The 20,820-nt window shown below is 37.2% G+C and overlaps 4 protein-coding genes across 20 annotated transcripts in view; 2 read left to right on the plus strand and 2 right to left on the minus strand.

Annotated features, from left to right (window-relative positions):
• Nucleotides 1-6,192, plus strand: LOC113688023 (ADP-ribosylation factor GTPase-activating protein AGD5). 2 transcript variants are annotated; one of them, XM_027205598.2, is made up of 11 exons: nucleotides 1-407; nucleotides 1,330-1,388; nucleotides 1,573-1,663; nucleotides 2,740-2,794; nucleotides 2,903-2,993; nucleotides 3,091-3,325; nucleotides 4,211-4,415; nucleotides 4,553-4,728; nucleotides 4,944-5,192; nucleotides 5,266-5,324; nucleotides 5,767-6,192. In XM_027205598.2, exons 1-11 carry the CDS (start codon nucleotides 357-359, stop codon nucleotides 5,918-5,920), a joined length of 1,425 nt encoding a protein of 474 aa, XP_027061399.2. In that variant the 5' UTR covers nucleotides 1-356; the 3' UTR covers nucleotides 5,921-6,192. The 2 variants fall into 2 exon arrangements, with proteins under 2 accessions (XP_027061399.2, XP_027061400.2); XM_027205599.2 differs by lacking the exon at nucleotides 1-407 and adding an exon at nucleotides 796-817.
• A 5,828-nt stretch (nucleotides 6,193-12,020) lies between these two features.
• LOC113688042 (uncharacterized) lies at nucleotides 12,021-14,397 on the plus strand. The gene is made up of 2 exons (XM_027205640.2): nucleotides 12,021-12,872; nucleotides 13,670-14,397. Exons 1-2 carry the CDS (start codon nucleotides 12,104-12,106, stop codon nucleotides 14,089-14,091), a joined length of 1,191 nt encoding a protein of 396 aa, XP_027061441.2. The 5' UTR covers nucleotides 12,021-12,103; the 3' UTR covers nucleotides 14,092-14,397.
• A 146-nt stretch (nucleotides 14,398-14,543) lies between these two features.
• On the minus strand, nucleotides 14,544-19,788 carry LOC140004057 (cytochrome c-type biogenesis ccda-like chloroplastic protein 2). 2 transcript variants are annotated; one of them, XM_072051355.1, is made up of 12 exons: nucleotides 19,418-19,788; nucleotides 19,116-19,205; nucleotides 18,267-18,319; nucleotides 18,036-18,166; nucleotides 17,864-17,949; nucleotides 17,743-17,774; nucleotides 17,361-17,522; nucleotides 16,463-16,535; nucleotides 16,253-16,353; nucleotides 15,645-15,737; nucleotides 15,411-15,457; nucleotides 14,544-15,132 (listed from the first exon to the last, which is right to left on the minus strand). In XM_072051355.1, exons 1-12 carry the CDS (start codon nucleotides 19,506-19,508, stop codon nucleotides 15,057-15,059), a joined length of 1,035 nt encoding a protein of 344 aa, XP_071907456.1. In that variant the 5' UTR covers nucleotides 19,509-19,788; the 3' UTR covers nucleotides 14,544-15,056. The 2 variants fall into 2 exon arrangements, with proteins under 2 accessions (XP_071907456.1, XP_071907455.1); XM_072051354.1 differs by having other exon boundaries at nucleotides 18,267-18,322; nucleotides 19,418-19,786.
• Nucleotides 19,789-20,323: 535 nt separating this feature from the next.
• The window catches only part of LOC113688218 (B3 domain-containing transcription repressor VAL1), a 5,036-nt gene continuing 4,539 nt past the window's right edge, over nucleotides 20,324-20,820 (minus strand). For 8 of the 15 annotated variants that reach the window (XR_011815309.1, XR_011815308.1, XM_072051362.1 and 5 more), the window contains one exon: nucleotides 20,324-20,820. This exon is cut by the window's right edge. Coding sequence is in view for 1 of the 15 variants with exons in the window: in XM_072051356.1 (XP_071907457.1) it covers nucleotides 20,674-20,723 (50 nt within the window). In the remaining 14 variants the exon portion in view is untranslated. The other 7 variants (XR_003447897.2, XR_011815310.1, XR_011815307.1 and 4 more) reach the window with 1 other exon arrangement.

The raw sequence follows: 20,820 nt of genomic DNA on the forward strand, positions 1-20,820 counted from the left end.
ACCAACGACCAACGAGTGCAATCGCCCGTGCTAGACTCCAAAACTTTTACAAATAAAAATAATAATAATAAATAAGTCAAGCATAAAATCGAATCCCAATTGTTCATCCCTTCTTTTCTCCTTCTCCGGTTAATCACGATTGGTATTGAACGGTGGTCATCTGATCGGACTGCTATAGTGGACGAGGGAGGGGAGACGGAAAGGATCGCCGCCGCCGCCGCTGCCGCTGCCCCCGACGTCGTCGTTTCTTCGCTTTCTCCTCTCTCGCTCTCTTTTTCCGGTTGCACAAATTTGATTTGTGCGAGAAAATTTTTAGTTTCTATCTGTTTTATTAAATATCAAAGCAGTTGGTCACCATGAACGAGAAGGCTAACGTCTCGAAGGAGCTTAATGCCAGGCATCGGAAGGTATTAGCTTTATTCAGCTTTTTATTGAACTTTAGGAAATTGATCTCTTGCCTTCTATCGTAATTCGGCTTGATCTCTGATAACGCCAGCTGTTGAGTGTTGAGAAACTAATGTGTTTTTTATAACTTTTGTTAATGCGATCGGGATGGCTCAAATCTGAATTGTGGGATGTTTTTTACGTGCTTGAAATTTGTTTAGGACGGTTAATCATGAACTGATAAAATATATGAATCTCACGCTTTTTTAGTCATATAAGTAACTATTAACTACGTGAAGCAAAGCTTTTTAGGTTTAAATGCTTAGAATCTTGAATGAAGATATGAAATTTATATTAATTCTGTAATTTGATGTTGTTAGTTTTGAACAGGATTAGTTTGCGGATGGAGATCAAGGATTGAGCTCAAAATATGGTTTGGGAGCTTTTACATTCTTCAGATTTAGTGCACATTTTAGGTGGACTAAAGGTCGTGGAAAGTGGGTTAATTGGTTTGTAAAAGGTCTGCAGTTCCTTCAGGAAATTAATGCCTGATGTAGTCAGGACTGTGGGTGGCTGGACTTAGGTTATATGCTTAGTAAGCTATATGAAGAAGTGTGTATTGCTTGAGTGTTTGGTTATGTTCATTTAAACACTTCAAATGTCAAATCATGTATTTCTAGATATCTTCACTTGGATTTTTTGTGAATTTATTAGATGTCCAGTTGAGTAGTTTGCCAAAAAAAAAAGGCTCAATTCGTTTGTGTTTCTACATTTCAATGGGATGATGTGATTGTGGTTGTTAATAGTCATAATTTGTAAAATCTGTCCAAATTCAACTTGGTCTTTTATATAGTCTCCTCCCTCCTGCTAATGTAATCCTTTTTTCGCCATTCTGTGTAATTTATACTCTCCATTTTATAAAATTTATGCTGTTCTTATCTGCAGATTCTGGAAGGGCTACTCAAATTGCCAGAGAACAGGGAATGTGCAGATTGTAAAACCAAGTAAGTTCCTAGAGTGTTTCTCTATTTTGGCATTTTATTTTTATGGAGATAAAAGGTAAAGGGGTTGAACAACAAATTAATAGCTCCCAATGGATATCAGAATTAAAAAGAGTTAATTTTAGAAGTCATTAATTCGTGTAAAGCTGTAATCTTAACTTATTTTCTTTTTATTATTGAAATGCAGGGGCCCTCGATGGGCTAGTGTGAATTTAGGCATCTTTATATGCATGCAATGTTCTGGAATCCACAGAAGTCTTGGAGTGCACATATCCAAGGTGAATAGTTGTTCCTTAATTATGTAACTTGCTGGTGAGTGGAATTTGACAAGCATTTGCTAGTCACTTGACTGGGACAGTTCAAACAATGTACAATACTTGTGTGATACATCTGAGAGACTTCCAAAAAGAACCTTTTGATAGGAATATCAGGATTAAATATTGTTGTGCCTGACAAAATATGTGCTCAACTCCTTAGCTGATAATGAGTTTGTTGATAGCACAGCCTCATTAGTGGACCTGTTCAAATCATCTACTATTAAGTTTGTCTCATGTGCTACAATGCAAATTGACAGAGTTGCATATGTACTTAATTGCCAATTTTTTTTCCTCGTCTGTCTTGTGTCTGAGTTCTAGCACATCGCCTTCACATTTTTTGTACGGTGTTTTTCGTGTCATTATTCTTGAATTTTTTTCTGCTGTCAAAATTGTTATTCTTTTCAAATGGGAAGTGACCATCTGGGGCATTTCAAGTAAGTTAGGCATTGTTTTATGAACTGTGTTTTGATTTCTTTTCAGTTCACAATGATGGATCTTTCTTGAATGGCTAATTGTTCTAGGGGCCAAAGCAATCATATTGCAGTTCATTTTTTTTTGTGGGTAGAAGTTGGATAGGATATGTATTACTATCTTGTTTCTAGATGTAATTGTTTCACTAAAATTTGCAGTTATACAGATTTGTAAGCTATACACCTAAGATAAGTTTGTTTTTTAAACTGATTAAATCTGTTTTCTGAGTATGTATGGGTTGATTACTCCAATAATATACTTCTGTGCTTTGCTTTGAACCCTTTATGGCCAATTAACACCATGGGGACGATGTGAGTTTGATGTCTGAAGAAGAAATGGAAGCTGATATCCGCATCAGCAACTTGACTGTAGGCCTGAATTTCATTGTTGCAACCAATATTTTACTTCTTGTTCATATAGATCAGGGTAATTTATTGAATGCATTCTGTGTTTTGCTTCATAATGCACCACTTCCTTCTGTCCTTTTTGTCAACAGATTAGTGTTTAGTGGATAGACATCATCATTTGAAATATCTTGCGACTGATGTTTCTTGGTGATTCTGCAGGTGAGATCTGCTACCCTTGACACATGGCTTCCTGAACAAGTGGCATTTATTCAGTGTAAGATTTTCGATCTCTTATTTTTTATAGGTTTGAGAATTTCTTGATTCAAGTTGATCTGATAGTTCAAAGTCTATTACATATGAAATTGTTTTCTTTTTGATATAGCAATGGGAAATGAGAAGTCAAATAGTTATTGGGAAGCAGAGCTACCGCCAAATTATGATAGAGTTGGCATTGAGAATTTCATTCGTGCTAAGTATGTCTGGTTTAACCCCGGCAAAACTTTCCACTATTTGGAAGTATTCATCATTTCACTTATTTTGACATTTTTTTCTTGAATACCTTGATTAAAGGTATGAGGAGAAGAGATGGGTTCCAAAGGATGGGAAACCAAATTCTCCTGCTAGGGGACGAGAAGACAAGCTTTCGGCTCAGTGGCAAAGACCTAATGATAGAAATGTTCCTGCATACACTGGCCATTCTAGGACTTCATCTGATGAAAGGAAGAGCATTCAAACAAGCAGCACTAAAGACAATGTTGCTGCTGGGGGAATTAGTATTCCAGTACCACCTAAAGCTCAAGAACCTGTATGTTGAATTGCAAATTATAGTTTTGATTTTTTTTTCCTTGTTATCAAATGTGATTTTAGGTTCTGTTTGATAAAACTGAATTTGAATTCTGAATTCTGAAATCTGAATACTTAAACAATTAATTTGCTGAATTTTAAGCACTGAAAAAAATATATGAATGTCTGAATTTTAATGCTAAACCTATTTATACTGTTTGATAAATATTTATAACTGAATGCTTAATATATTTAATTTGACAATTTTGCCCTTATATCCTTTCATTCAAAAAAGAAATAGAATCTATGATTTAATTAGTTTAAAATTGTTAGGTATGAAAATGATAATATTTATTTTTAAATCAAATTAATATAAAAGATGAAATATATTATATAAGGAGTATGGAGAAGATGTGAAAGACATTAAAAAGGGAGAAAAGAGAAGCACTGCTTAACAAGTTCAGCAAATAGATTTTCATTTATCAAACACTCAAAACATCTGAATGTTTGAAAAAATTCAGATTCAACACTTTTTTATGTTATCAAATAGACCCTTATTCTTCCATGTAGAGAGTTGAATAGTCTCTCTCTTATCTGATTGGGCAGGAGTGATCGTGTAATGAAATTCCTTTGGTTGATTTTTTCTTTTAACATAATGGAGTGGAAGCATTCTGATTTGCAAACCTTTAAATGATGTTTTTGTTTGCAATAACCTGCCTTAAGGTTAAGTTGAAGCTATACAAGAATGAGTGCATATTAATTATACTTATCAGAATATGGACAGTAGTAATTATTAATTTACTAGTAATAAGAGTAATATAATTTCCTAAATTTGCTGATAGTCCTAGACTGATCCCCTGTTTTTTCTAGGTTTCTGTGTGCCTTATTTTTTGTAATTTATATACAGGTTGTTCCAGCTCCAGTGCCTCAACAAGTGATTCAGAAAACAGAATCTGTTGCCTCAGAATCTGTCAAACAGGTTGCACAAGCTGCCTCACCACCTAAGGTTGACTATGCTATGGATCTTTTTAACATGCTTTCAATGGACGCTCCTAGTGAAAATGGTTCAGGAGCAGCATCTGCAGATGATAATTCATGGGCTGGCTTTCAGTGTATGTATAGAAGATCATTTCCTTTTTTTTTCCTGCTTCTGCACCTTTTCTTCTTCTGGGATTACGAAATTTTGTTCTAGACGGATTGAGGTGTGGTGGTTGGATTGGTTTCCTCTAATCCTTGTTTCTATGTACAGCTGCTCAAGAAACTTCGACAGCAGAAGGAAGTGTTCCATCAAAGGTCAATGACAATAAGAAACAGTCTGCCAATGAAATTGAGGATTTATTCAAGGATACACCGTCTATTGCACCTCTAATGACAGAGAAACCTGAAAAAGATGTGAAAAATGACATCATGAGCCTTTTTGATAAGGTCTGTGCCTGTTCTCTCGTAAATGTTGTTAGACTTTCTCCTGTCAGTTCTAACAATTGCAGTGTAGTTTAAATGAGAAATGTATTAACACTTGTACCTATTGGCACCCCTATTTTTCTATGTTATTTGCAAAAACTTTGTCATTCTGATTTGGCTTTATTCTGGATAAAGTGTAATTTTGTTGCGCTATGATTTTGTTATTTCTTTTGTTGCAGTCCAATATGGTGTCCCCATTTGCCTCTCATCAACAACAAATAGCAATGATGTCACAACAGCAGTCTCTTCTAATGGCAGCAGCTGCTGCTAATGCTGCTGGTGGATTGCTAAAGGTTCCTGGAAATATGCAACAAGGGCCAAATGGCATCAACTTGCTAAATCATAATTTGGCAAGTGCAGGCTATCATCAATTTTATGGGATGATGATGCCAGGTGCTGGAAAGAATGAGCTGGAGAAATATATGCAGGTAAGATTCGCTAATTATGAATGTAATTGATTGAAGTATTGTGTTCTTATTCTTCTCTCTGTTTCTCTGCTAGATGGGGAACTTGGGGAACGCCCAGCTGGTTGGGAGCACTGCTCAATTTCCAGCAACGAGGTATGCTATTATTGCATGATATACTTGCAATTTCTCCTTTGACAGCCCTTATTATTTTTGTGGAATAGGTGCTAAAACCTAATAGTATTTTGATGTTTAGCTGTTGACTTGTTAGGTATCCTTGGAATTTGGAAATGTATCTTCATTTGTCTATGTATCTCCTCATTTTACATATCAATTTTTGCCCCCCTGTTTTCTTCTGCAACTTAAAAAGCTTAAAACTTGCTGTGATACGTATGTTCGATGTTTTATGTGATCATATTTTCCTCACCATATTCCATATTCCATATTCCATTTTGTGCTTTCATCCTGCTCAAGCTGTTAAAGAACCTGCTGATTCATCTACTTTTGAGCAATTACTGATGGAACTTTGTCTCAGGAGCCATTCTGGAAATTAGACAAAGATTGTCTGACTCCTACTTTTTTGGCTATGATATTGCAGTGTCTACCCTGTGGGTCAAAGTACTTCTAGCAATGGTGTAGTGACACCTGGAGTGAGCAGGCAGACGGCATCCCCTGTTTCATCTTCTTCCACGCAGACAGCCAAAGAGTATGATTTCTCCTCTTTGACTCAAGGCTTGTTCTCAAAGCATTGATCAGCCTGTGAGAGAGAGCAACCTGCTTAGTCATAGTATACCAAACGAGACATTTACGAGAAAAGTAGTTTTCGGATGATATCTTCGATATCAGGATTGTACACTTATTTGTAGAGTAGCAGATCCGCTTTAAAGACTTAAATGTCTTCTTCCATTTTTGTTTATACCTCGGATAATAAGCAGTTCATATTGATTGTTTTTGGAACAGTATCTGGTTCACTCCTACTGTTCTGGTTTTCGGGATGAATTGGAAATAAAATATTGCTGACTCACACTATGGATCATGGCTAATTGGTGTGACCATACGAGTTAGAGCCTTGACCTGTACTCGGTTTTTTTTTTTTTTTTAATCCCGTAGGAAGTGGATTCCGCAGATTATTTCCACCCCACATACCTGTACCCGTTTAATGTTGGCTATGTTAGGAGCTTGGGAGGGCAATATCGTTATTCTATCTTTGTAATCTTTCTTCGGGAATTGTCAGAAGAGAAAGGCACGGTATCTTTCATCAAGAGGGAGGTTGAAGATGAAGAGACCAAAATGTCCGTGTCCGTCTCTCTGATGGGCTGGAAACCTGGGTTAGACAGTAAGCAAGAGTAATCAATCATCCTGACTAGGGGTGCGTTGAATTGCACAAACTCGACTCGACATAAAATAACTAAGCTCGAAACTCGTCGAGGTTTTAGAATTTGAGTTTAAACTCGAATTCAACTTAAATTTACGTTACTCGACGTCGAGTTTAATTAAATCTAATTAATTTAAATTGAACTCAATCGAATCTATTCGAGCTCAATTAAACTTAATCAAGCTCACGTAATAAAAATTAATATTTTATAGGGAAAATCGTCCAAAACGTCCCTCACATTTTGTAAAATGACTTTTTTCGTCCCTCACTTTTAAAAGTATAATTTTATGTCCCTTACATATTCACATCGGTCAAATTTAGTCCCTAACTAGGTTTCTGATCATTTTTTGGCCGGAATCCATCACGTGCCTTGCACGTGATCATTTTTTAAGGGTAAATTTGTCAAATTATATTTTACATAATCTAATCTACAGTTCTCCATATTTTATAAAACAAATTTTTTCGTCCCTCACATTTTATAAAATGATTTTTTCATCCCTCACATTTCACAAAATGAATTTCTCCATCCCTCACATTTTAAAAAGTGAATATTTCCATCCCTCACTAATTATGTATGTGAGGGAAACCTTAAAAAAAAAAAGTGTGTGAATACATTTTGTTTAAACACAAGTATATGTCTATTTGATTTTGCTTAATAATCCGAATAGCATAAATATATGTATGTGTCTATTTGATTTCACTTAACAATACGAATACCATATATTATACGTGATCATTTGATTTCATCTGGTATTAGCTAGTAAATAATCTTGTATTCGTTGTCAAGTTGGCCAATAAAGCTATTTTCGGTTAAAATACAATAAGAATATGCAAATTAAGATTCTATTGATAAATATTAGTCATAATCATACAAAAGAGAAGATAGCCCACAAGTTGGGCCCAATTACATACATGTGTTTATACTATTATTATTAAGCAAAATCAAATAGACATATATATGTGTTTAAAAAATGTATTCACACACATAATTAGTGAGAAATGAAAAATTCATTTTGTGAAATGTGAGGGATGGAGAAATTCATTTTGTGAAATGTGAGGGATGAAAAAAATCATTTGATAAAATGTGAGGGACGAAAAAATTTATTTTATAAAATGTGGAGGACTATAGATGAGATTATGTAAAATATAATTTGACAAATTTACCCTTAAAAAATGATTATGTGCCTTGCACATGATGGATTCCGGCCAAAAAATGATCGGAAACCTAGTTAGGGACTAAATTTGTCCGATGTGAATATGTAAGGGATATAAAATTACACTTTTAAAAGTAAGGGACGAAAAAAGTCATTTTATAAAATCTGAGGGATGTTTTGGACGATTTTCCCTATTTTATATATAATTTTAAATAAAGAATATTATTGATATTTTATAATAATAAATATAAAAAATTTAAAATATATATTATAAAAAAACTCGATTAGACTCGTCAAACCTTCGAGTGTAGAATATTAAAACTCAAGCTCGACTTGTTGCTTCTATCAAGCAGCTTGCCGAGCTGCTGACCAAGTAGCTTGCGAGCTCGAGTCAAGCTACTTGATCCAGCATTAGCTCTAATCTTGACGGTTCTTAAAAGGAATTATTCTTGTTAACTACATTGAACTCTTTGCAGTCTTTAAAGGACTAAAAAATTTGGATTAAAAATTTTGTCTATTTTTCTAGATTAAAAATATCAACGTCTATACAAAATCTTAGTTCTATCAATTTGAGTTGTTATAGCATTTGAGTTAGTTATATTCCTTTTCTCCTCTTCGATGTTCCTTTTTCAAAAGTTATCTATTGAAAGTTTGGGGAATTTTATTTTCACTCTATTTTTTTTGTTATTTGTACTCCTATCATTTATTTTATCATATAGTCTAATAAATAAAAATTATATTATTAGAATGATAGTGGGAGTGTGATTAACAAAAATGGGAGTGTAAATAATAATTTTGAAAGTTATTAAATTTATAAATTCAGGAAAAGTATGCCTTTGGCTACAATGTACTTGCTTGTCACCCAAAAAAAAAAAGAAAGAAAGAAAGAAAGAGAGAGAGAAATAAAAAAGGCCATCTCGGTAAAAGACTAATTCGAACACAAGTCAAATTCTGCAATCTGCCGCTTTCATCAGATATCCCGATATGTCGATCATTCTTTGGTTGGCCGCAGCCTGCTGATAACGAGACCCTCAACCACAGATTGAAGTTTCTGAAATCGTGGCCCTCTTTCTCCCGTCGGCGGAGTTCGACCCATAGTTATACTTTCATTTTCTGCATTTCGTTTTCATCTTTTCTTTTCATTTCGGCGTTTGGTCGAATTTTAATACATAGTCACATGCATGCCTGTCACATCGATATCAAAATATTGGAGAAGTGTTAACTGTTGTAGCTAACATGTCATGACAAAGTGATCGGGGATAGAGCTACATTTGATTAGCTATAATTATCGGGTCCAACGTATAGTTTTTTTTTTTGTTTAAAATTAAAGTTTGAGTGGTTTCAGTTCCAATCATCATCATAGATTTAGAGCTAAAATTAAAGTTTGGGTAGTTTTACTTTCGATCATCTTCATAGATTAGGGTATATCTTTTGATTGGAAACCTATCAACGCAACTTTTACATTGATGTGAAGATTCAACATCTCTTTTCGTAAGAAAGTGATCCGTTCTTACCAACTAAAACAACATGAATTAAGCTTCAATATAGTATTTATTTCAATATCCTGTTTATAAGTCACGCAGATTTTAAATTTTGACAAAAATGTCATCACTATTTGTAGTGATAAGAGTTAAGGATCTCTGAGCAGAGAGGACAATGCTCAATGTGTGGATTTGTGATAGAATTAAATCTTCAATAGGAATCGTCGTACAACCTTGTATTTAAATTGCCGCTTCATGGTTATAACTAACATCATCGTGCTTAAACTTATAAAGGTTGATTTATAAAGTTGTATTTTACATGAAGAGAGAACCTCAGAAATTTGAAGGGGAAGATGTATATACAAACGTGTGAACTTTGTAAATTTCAAAGGGTCTAATTTAAGAAACTTTACAAAATTATAGAGATAGATCGAGCAAACAGATGCTTTTTAGAAAACAAATTGAGGAGGAACAAGAAAGGTGTTAAGAATAAAAACACCACAAAATATCAAACTTATTTCATAATTTTCTAGAACTCGAAGGGAGGAACAATTGCCCCCTCTCAACCACACTTGGCTCCGCCGCTCATCACATCATAGGCTGACCCGATTGCGAACTGTAGTAGAATCAACAACGCATGGTAGGTATACCAAGGGGAGAAAATTAATGATTTTAGGGGAAGATAATCATATATCTGTCTCAGTCTGACTAAGTTTTGCACGGAACTAAAAAGGTCTGCTGCATCACGTAGCAACCCCTGCAGATACACTAGTATAAGTCGTCTTTGCATGCAGGATCAGACAAAAGCAGTATATATTGAACTTTTGTACAGCAGCTTCGATCGTCTAGTTATGTATGCAAATGGATACAACTTCAGTATAGATATATTTTGTAAGTTTTGCAAAATTAAATATAAAAAAAAATCATCTTTAATTTACGGTGGCTGTCCTTTAAATTCATTGAACATAGAAGCTTGTTGTTATTTACCTATTGCGTGCATGGATAACATAACGCATTCTTGCGGCGAGGGTTTCGTAGAACACTATACAAAATGTATAGAAAGACAGGCGGTGGTTGTCAATCTTTTCTCGTAAGGACCTAACGTTTTGGTCTCTTATTGAAAATTTTTTGTCAACCATATCTAACTTCCTGTAGAATAATACTAGCGCATTTTTTCAACGCCAACCCCTGCAACCACCCGTGTGTGGAATGGTGTAGAAGAATTACGGGTCTAAAATAATCCTTTGGCACTCCGCTTTCCTTCACATAATAATAAATTGTTAGAATGAAATTCTTAGAGTGCAATTATCACTTGTCTATGATGATGTCTAACCGCTTATCCAATAAAGAAAGAAATTGTCTTCTATTTTCACCCTCTCCCCCCCCCCCCCCAAAAAAACACAAAAAAAAAAAATCCCAAAAAAGGCAAAAAAAAAAAAAAAAACACCGATTCTGACAGCCCTGTATTCATTCCCATTCTTGTCTTGGTGAAAGCGTGGTCGGTCTGGGAGGTGCAAAACTGGGCTGTGGTTGGGCACATGCAGAGCGAAAGAATACAATGTTTCAGTGTCCCACGACGGCGAGCTCCCGGTTGCAACGGTCATTTATTCTGAGTATGGCCGTTGATGATGGAATGATCAATCATACACATTAATCAATTCACTTCTTCTGACAATCCCAGCTTTAGCCATGCGTATAATTAAAATTGGTTAGGGAACGTGAAAAGGCAATCAATTACATACTCATAGATTCTCGAAATAGATGGGATCCCCGACTCCACGTACTGATCAAATTCTTTAATAACGACGGGTCGGGTCTCTAATCTAAATAAATTAAAATGCTTCTACCATGGATGTAGTAGCTGGGCAAGAAAGGATTTGAGTGAGTCATGCTTCGCTTTCCATCAACACATGACATGAGAGGAGGGCTCTTCGTCCAAGAAGGACAGCGCCAAGAATGAAGAATCACCTTCTTCCTTGCCGACTTTGACAATTATTTACGCATGGCTTGCTAGTCTTATCAGTAAAGCAAGGCAGTGATAATTACGGAGCTTTTTCTTTTTCTTTAAAACAAAATATGAGTGTCTGATTTACCTGTACACATTTCCCTTGTGCTCCCAACAAAGGTCATCTCATCACATGGTGTAAATGATACTGCTCCAATATGTATAATCTTTAACGAACGAAAAAGTCACACAAAAATTGCTTGATAGGGTTAAAAAAATTCAAATTATTTGATACTCGAACGAGCTTTTGTATAAATTTGGTGTGCCAATTGATAAGGACAAACAAGAATACCATTTATATTAATTTAGCGTTCGTTAAACCTTTACATTTTGGTTAACCTTTGCTCGAGTAACATAAAATTTGAAAATTTACAATTGGCGTTTAAATTACTTCTTAAGCTTGATTGAGTGAAAACTAATTTGAGTTCAAATCCATGAAAAAAGAGTCAAATTTATTCACATTCTTTAGAATAATAAATAAACACATAATTTATTTTAAACATTATTATTAACTCGTTAGAGTTATCATTCATACTTCATGGGCCCTGCTGGACCATAATAGCAATCCAACAACCCAACCCAATCCAACGCTTCGAATTATCAACTGAAATATATGGTTTAGTATCCGATTTTCCAATTGATAAAATATGGAACCGTATCAACTACATGGTTTGGTATATGATTTTCCGGTTCAAAGTACGCATGTTCCAAAGTCAAATACTGTACTACGCCATAATTAGGCCGCCCAAATATCAAATCAGAAGAAAAATAATAATAGTAGAGTAATTCCAAAAAAAATGATTTTTTGCCATCGATAAAAGCGTCTCCCCAGGCCCAGACTAACGTTCTCTTTTATAGTCTCCCTGTGCCGCTCCAGAAAAGAAATTTCCATCCTACACCGTTCTCTCTCCGAGTCTCAAATGTCGATCCTCTTCCCAGAAGCCTCAAACAACTTCATACTCTCGCTCAAACTCGTCTTGATATCCACCACCGTTTTATCAGCTGCGGTTGCCCTGAAGCTCTCCGCACCGGCTATCACAGAGTTCGCCGTCACCGAAGTTCCTTCCTTGTACCACGGCCTCGTTTCCTGGCTGAAGCCTCCCTACCTCTACCTCGTCATCAACTGCATCATCATCACCATTGTTGCTTCCTCGAAGCTCCAGTCTGCAGCAAAGCTCCACCATGACGTCACTCCACCCTTGCCGACTCATCCCCAACTTCAACCGACGCCGTTTCAGGTCGTCGCTTATTATCAGCCTCAGCCTCAGCCAGTGTCTTTGGTTGTGCCTCATCTTCAGCCGCACGAGTTTGCCCATGTCGACCGGCTGGCTGAGGCTGCTGGTACAGCCAGTGTTAGGGCGCCGCCGGAGGTTTATGAGCGGGCTAACGATACCATTAGTAGTATAAGTAATATAAACAGCAATTACTACGGAAATAAGCAGGTTTTGGTGGGTGATAATGGAAAGGAGGAGTTTGTTGGAGTGAGTGAGGTGGCGGAATTGGGTAATGGTGGTTATGGAGACGAATCTAATTATGCAGATGCATCAAAGCCTTCGTGGTCATCCACATCATCATCACCGGGGATAAGTAGGACGGATTCGCTGGAGCTTTCGTTAAACTCGAACGAGAAGCCGCCGGTTTCGGCTAGATTCGGCCACCGACGAACGGCGAAAGCCAGTCCTGATCAAGGTACTTCATTCGTCTTCACTTTTTCTTTTTCCTCTTTTAGGTATCAAGCTCACCGTGACACATGCAAACTTGTTCCGGAAAATGTTTCGATTTAGTGGTCCTGATAATTGTAAATTTGTAATTTGAGCTTCGCAGTCCGGATTGAATATTTTCACTCATTTGTTCGTGGTTCTGAACTTCGGATTACCATTTGAAGTTACTGGAGTTTTTTTTTTTTTTTTTTAATCAAAAAAACAAAAGGCTGATAACGGTACTATGCCGGAGAAGTGTCTGGTTTTTACTAGCCGTTGGATCAGATGGTGCTTTTAGCTTTGAAAGAAAAGATGTTACCCAATTTGAAATTATGATTGTGCTTTTAGCTAGTTTTAGTTAGCTAGAAGGATTTAGGATTGTGATTGGTTAAGACTCTGAGACAGAGACACCCAAGACGTACGAAAGTTGAAATGACAAGAGTGTCCCCCGGAGATCGGTGAACAAAAAATGAGCGTTTTACCGTCACGAAGTTTAAAACGATAAGGCCCAAGACAAGACTAGACTAGACTAGACTAGGATAGTCGTCCGAATCACCTCCTATATCGTTTTTTTTTTTAATTGTTGTCCTCATCTATCCAGTGGCTTAATCGCAGCCCACACCCCGCCGCCGACTTTTAGTCCATTTCTATTACATGATTTCTAATTTTTTTGGGCTGCAGCTACTCCTGATTCAGTGTTTGATGTTCTCATGAGCTTCAACAAAATATGGTAGTAGTCGGTGGTCAACGATGTGCAATATGTGTGACGTTTGGTTTTCAATGCAGGTGGGAAAGCGGCGCTGGGGGTGTTGAAGCCCAGGAGGCAGGAGACGCTGGAGAGCACGTGGAAGACTATAACGGAGGGGCGTGCGATGCCGTTGACGCGGCACTTGCGCAAATCTGACACGTGGGAGACTCACGGTGGTCGGCACCACCATAACCAAGCCCCACAAAATCCGAGGATGATCAAATCCGAAACCTTCGCTGACCACCGCAAAACTGACGCGAGTACTGGCGGCGGCAGCAACAACTCGCTGCTGAGTCCCTCACCCGGTTCTGGCAAACTCAAACGGGAAGCCTCCCCGAGTCAGGACGAGTTGAACCGACGGGTGGAGGCTTTTATTAAGAAGTTCAATGAGGAAATGCGGTTGCAGAGGCAGGAGTCTTTGAATCAATACATGGAAATGATCAATCGAGGGGCACATTAGTGCATTCAGGGAGGAGTTTTGAATTACTGCTTTTTTTTTTTTCTTTTTTAATGTTCATTTGTCAATTTGTTAAGTGCACATAGAGAAACTCTCTCTTAGAAAGTTGAAGTGGATGGAGAAATTCTTTTTCGTCGAGGCATTTTGTCGCGCTGCCCTCCACTCTTTCTTTTCTTTTTTTTTTTCTCTCTCTCCTTTAGCCCAAGAATTTAGGAAGAAGAAAGAGAGACGCTACCGATGTGATGTCATTGCTGGAGACGGAGAAAGAAAACATATACAGATTATTATGGTACTCCATTTTTGTGATCACATTCCCTTAGACGAGCAATCGAAATTTCTGTGGTTGGTGGTCTGGAAAACAATGGACAGGGACGGAATCTATCAGAATTGGGTGTGAATGAAGTGACATAATGCATGGTTGCATGTAGTTCACAATGCCAAGTACTATATCTTAATGATGCAAGGATTTAACGACTTCTTGGATCTGAATCCTGAGCGAGTAAATGTGTATCAGGAGTGGGCATTAAAGAGTTACATTACATGGGGCTCCGCATCACCGATGTTGACAGTGATGTGCTTAGTGGACCTTATCTGCTGAGCTCTAACTCCGTCTTCATTCTTATCTCTCTCGGCCATTATTAACTGAATGGAACTTAATGCACCATCATCTCAAGATGCCGATTCCATGAAGTCATGAAATTTAGTTAGTAGGCATTCAAGTACTACTTGATAGTTGGTACCCCCCCCCCCACTCCTTTCAGCTGATTCTGTGCATTTCAATGTACGTTGCAGTATTTTACACAATATCTAACTCCATGTTTTATATGTTTATACAGTTCAGTACCAATCAGAAACTTAACCTTTCACACAACTGCTTCTGATATATAGCTTACTTCTTGTGCTTTCACATGGTTGAAAAAAAGCAGCTCTAAAAGTATCAGCATTTTGCTTCGAGTGCCAGTTGAATCCTACATTGCCATTGAAGTAGCTGGGAATAGCCTATCTAACAGGGTATAAACACCTCCACCTAAAAGCAGAGCACCACTGCAAAGCAAAATAATCAAACTTAAATATAGACTAGAAGCAAGCAATGGTAAGGAGCATCAATGCAATGATACAGGAAGTGACACAGCCGCACGGTACGTGAACTTTTTAAGAGAAGTACTAGTCCAGTCTACCGTTTTAAATTCACTACAGGAACACTATGGGGTTTTTTCTCTTGGACAGATCATGAGCATCAGAAGACAAAGATATAGATAGATAAAGCTTAAGTGTTATCAATACAACTACATGTCAAGTAGCATTCACTCTCAAGTGATTACCTCATTGGGTTAATCCACGCTGAAAACTTGCGAAAAGAAAGCAAGCTCTGCGGACATTCAAGGGATAGAAAGATTAATTCTCAAATCAAGAGAGTAAATGACTAGAACAGATTGCTGTCAGGTAGGCAGTGAAAGGTGAATGGCATTGAGTCCATAAAACATCCCTCCAGTGATAGCTAAGCTTTTACAACTCAATCAACAACTGATATAACTAGTTAGCAAAAAAAAGCCTACCTGCAATGCTCCAGCAAAAGAAGCAGCAAGAAGCAGAGGAGTAACATAGCCAGTGGTATAAGCAAGAAGTACACTGCCCCCAACTACTGGATCCTGCATAAATTTTTTAATTGAAAAAAAAAAAAGAAAAGAAAAGAATTTACCTGATCAGTTTGAACTAAGCGTAAACCATAATACCGTAACTCTAAACAAATAAATACACCAAAAGTGGTAAAACATTTAAAATTTGTCCCCAGTGCAGTTCAAAACTCCTTGATGATAAATTGGTCGCAAGCAGAGCTCATGCCCAAGGTGATATGAACCATTTACAAGTTCCATCTATTGAAAGATGATACCCAGCAGGACTATATACTGTAACAGGAATGTGCCTTGGTGACTTGTTCCTGTTCACTTAGTCTTCACTTTTTTCCCCCATTGTACTTTTATTTTTCATTTTATTTCATGGGAAGGTTTTTGGTTTTTTTTTTTTTTTTTGGGGGGGGGGGGGGTTGGGTGTTGAAGAAGGGAGACAGGACAAGGAGCAAGTCTGTGCTTTAAACCAGAAATTCCTGCCTAATTTATCCACAAAACATCTGCAGCATATAAGAAGTTTATGCAAGTAGAATTACCCTGGAAGCAGCAACATATCCGAGCAAGGTGGCCAGGACAGGTGTACTGCAAGGTGATGCTGCTAAAGCAAATGTAAGCCCGGCCAAATATGCCTGCACACCTGCCCAGACAAAAAAATTAAGTTGCAGTTTCCGATTTTCAATATACTATGTAAACCATATTGATCATCTTTTGTAATTAGCTGATACTACTATCGAAATGCATATTACTTGAAGGAAAATTAGCTGCAGCAGCACGGGGATCAAAGTTGTTGAAAAATGAGGGAAGCTGAATCTCTATTATCTGCAGCATTGGCCAGGAGAATAACACCAAATAAAAAAGAATTAGCAGGATAAAATAAAAGGCAATTATCTTAATTTTTTACTGAAATCAATTAAATTTAAAAAGAGGACAAAACATGCACAGTCGTCCATTCCTATAAAAAGTAAAGGTTAACTTATCAAAGCCCTTATCTTTGAAGACTCACACATCGATCTGATTAAACGTTGTCATTAGCAAGCAACCATCAGTCTCAGAAATGTTATTCGCAGATATTTGCATGCAGAAATCAAGCAGAATAAGAGGCAGAAAAAGACCACAGCCCATGCTTGTATCTGCGGGAGGAAAGATGGAGTGGAATTGCAAATAGTTTTGAACATTTCCATTCATAACTTGCATAATATGCTTTAGGCCGTTAGTCAGACTTGAACAAAAAAGACAAGGGTATGAGATGTACAAACTTTATCCAGGATGATCACACATGGATTAAATTTCTAAAAAGACCAGATTAAGATGCAACCAATTCCAAAGCTACGCAGGCCTAACATAAAAAGTTGTTTTGAGTGGAATAAAATTCATTCACTATTAGATCAAGCAATTAAGGTTGGCACATTGTAGCAAGTCTGCAAAGCCACAGACTTTCGGCATCCATTGCTTATCAGCATCCCTATTCAAGAACTTTCGCTGCAGATAAAAGTAAAACAGTATACTCCCAGGGTATTACAAATCTCATTTGGATTCGAAAGTCCATGCAGCTGACAATTGAATTCACTCCAGTAGGTAACTTGGGGAAAGGATAGCAGTAACATGAATAGACAATAAAATAGCAATAGATACGTAGTTAATCACCTCTAAGAGATTAAAACCCATGACAATTGCCAGACAAGAAGCAGCCAATGGCAAGCCTTGGCCTATCTGACCATATGCTTTTCCAGCAAATGAGGCTGCTATTCCAAGCAATGCCAACGTAGTTGCCAATCCAAGGGCAAATGCAAGAGAATCCCCAACAATCTGAAGTATGCAACATAAAAGATAATAAGAGCACCAATAATTCTATACGTGCAGATTTTAGTAGGCAGTTTAAGCAAAATTCAGTCACTCCATACAGCCAGCCAGACATACATGTGACTTATTTTCAACAAGAAAATTTGGATATCAAATCACCACTTGAACATTTGTATGAGCTGTAATTTCAGAATGAAAAAGCAAATGAGATCAATTGGTAGCTTACTGCTACTCTGCTTCTTCCTGAACCATAAGCCCCTGAATAATTTCCAGTAAAGACAAATGCCATCATTAGATGAAGTCTTAAGAATAACGAAATCAAGAGATTTTGGGACTTAGTCACTAACCAATATAACCAAGAGTCAGTGGCAAAACACTGAGTGTACAAGGAGAAAGGCTGGTTACGAGTCCGGCACCAAAAATGACAGCCAAACTGTATGTAACAAAGTGCTTAACATTCAGTCACTTCAGAACTTAACCCTATTCCAGACTGAGGGATCCAACTATATGAATACATGCCTAGTAAAACTGAGGGCAGACAACTGGTCTAGAACAGCTTCATTTGCTTGTTGTCCAGCCGAATATAAAAGGCCTCCAAACCAATCTGTAATGTTTCCATCAGCCAAAATAAAAAGAGAAGTAGGCACCTCCTGATACCAAAGAGATGGCAAAACCTCGTAAATATACATCATAAAGCTTATTCGTGAAAGTACACTAACAAGTAAAGACATGATTCACTGAATATAGTACCATGAAACTTTCATTGCTCAAAGCATTTGCAGCTTGGGAAGTGACCAAATTTGCTGCTGGAAACATTACAGAATGAATCAAAATGATGTAATCAGTTTACAGAAGAAACTTATGCATTGATAATAAGTTAAACAGGCCTAGTATTTTAAGAAGAAGACCACAAACTTCATTACATAAAGATTGGAAAACAAAAAATTAAACTTCAAAATCAACCATATTTTCCATTTGAATGGACTCTTAACTGTTTCAACGGGGACCTACGTAGAATTTGGCAACATCATGTAGTGAAAGATGCCAGAAGGCTAGGTCATTTCAGAATACTAGTTAAAAGTGCATGATACTAAGAGCAGAGAACTCTATGAGGAGCGGCACAACAATTTAATGAAAGTTATGAAATACAACAGATAAATGAGATTTTAAAACAAGGTAGACTCGTCCACAAGTAACACCTAGGACTAATTATTTCACAAGATAATAGAAGTATCACACGATACCTTGCTGAAACAAGCATTAACTTCATCTAAATTTACCTCACCTTCGATTGGAATTTCAGCCCCTCTGAAACAAGATGTACCAACCAGAGAATCACATGTTATATTTTGATGTGGATTGATTGTCATTCCAACTCCAAGCTCCAATTTTTATTTAAATGCATCCAATTTGGTTGATATAGTTAAGATATCAGCAAAGCTCAAACCAAACCATCGCAATGTGTTTAACGTCACATTCAGACCCATACACAAAACCAGAAAGGAATCTCAACCGGCCAACAACCAAAAAGCTAATTAAAAGAACTAAGCTGGAAAAAAAAAAGTACTAAAAAGAAGTAAAGAATGAAGGGTCCGATACCTGTAACAAATGTAGTGAGTTTAAGTTTGTCAGCGGCGCCCACCTCACTCGTACATTTCATTGGCATTTCGCTGTGCTTCTTATAGTTCCCTTTCAAGAAAAAGAAATCATGGAAAAAAGCATGTGGACAGTATTAAGTACATATTATAGACTAACGGCACAATCAGAGTTTCGAGTAACTAAACTTGAGTTGCCGAAATTGTGCCATATCCCAGTTGAATTTTGTGGATAACTCGAAGGGATAGAGAAACATACAAAAAGATGTTCTATATGAAGGTGAGATGCCTATAAATGTGGCTTACCATGAGAAAGAATTGATCTTTGTGGATACTTTGAAGCGACGATGTAATGAAGCCGCTGACAAGTCATGCCATTTATGGTTGATAAATTCATTTGTGTTAAGCTTCAAGAGGACACAAAAGGGAACCCAGAAACAGGGAAAGGATGCAGTATTGGGCAGAGAACCTTTTTTGGGCCGGGGGGGGGGGGAGGGAAGGGGGAGGAATTATGACGAGGAGGGTGTGGGAGGAGGAGAAGGTGAAGCAGCCTTCAAGTTTCGGAGATTACCAGGTGGAGGAGGACCAAAGTCAGAATAACAAGCTTGATATTTTTGTGTTGTTTTTGGCGTGAAAGGAAAGGCGTTGATACAATTGTTGTTATGCCCTTACTTACTGTTAAGTGGCTCACTGCCACCGGGAAGGATCTCATATTTTAGTACATTTTCAGTCTAGAAGATGGTACATTTGACCTGACATTGAGATGATAAAGGGCAACTGATTTTACATTTTTCATGTAAATTGAAAATGTTGAATTTTCTTCGTGTAAAATTTCTTTTACAAATGGAACCAAAATGCTATAAGCGAAATGCATGGCCAATCATGAAGGTTTTCCGCAGGCTTCTTTTCTTTTCTTTTTTTCCCATTATTCACTTATTATTTTTCGATGGCAAATTTCCGCTGCTAAAAGCTCTTTAAAAAGATATCTGCACTACCAGTTTCTTTTTCGTTTGGCACCGGGAGTATTGGGGAGATTGGGAGTACCTTTTCTTCTTTCTAGTTTTTGGTTGCGTAAGAACATGAGTACATGAACCCTTTTTCTTTTTTCTTTATCTCTTTCTTGGATCTGTTCCGTATAGAAATAACAGGATGAGGAGGGGAATTGAATTCTTTCTCCATTCCAATATCAAATCAAATACGGTAGGCAGGCCATTCGTGCAATATAGTAGTAAGATCAACTGACAAAGCATCTACTTTCGTTTAAAAGGGGCGAGAAAAATACTCCCTCAAGCAGTTACATAAACAAACCGAGGTTCTAAATCCTCTCTTTAATCTACCACTCTAATTACACATGGTTGAGTTTAACTTTAAGCAGTTTGAACAGATGAAAAAAATAGCCCCCGCGAAAAAACATTTTATCCAACGTTTGGATTGAAAGGGTACATTTTGATTGGCTCAAAACACTCCGATTCTACTTGGTGGTTGACAGAGCATGCACAAAGGTGATAAATGCTTCCAAAGGGGAGGCAGAATATCCAGTCAGGAACAACAACTCCCTGAATTTAGGCAAAAGACTTCAGCTTAAATCTTTTCTTATGCGCCGGCTTCATTTCTGCCAAAACAAAGGTTGAGCTTGAGTTAAACATGTAAAAGCAAGCAGGGCTTGAACCTTCTCCTTGGGCTTGACTTCATCATATGTTAGCCGAAAT

This window comes from Coffea arabica, chromosome 5c (assembly GCF_036785885.1).
Source record: "Coffea arabica cultivar ET-39 chromosome 5c, Coffea Arabica ET-39 HiFi, whole genome shotgun sequence".
Lineage (NCBI taxonomy): Eukaryota > Viridiplantae > Streptophyta > Magnoliopsida > Gentianales > Rubiaceae > Coffea > Coffea arabica.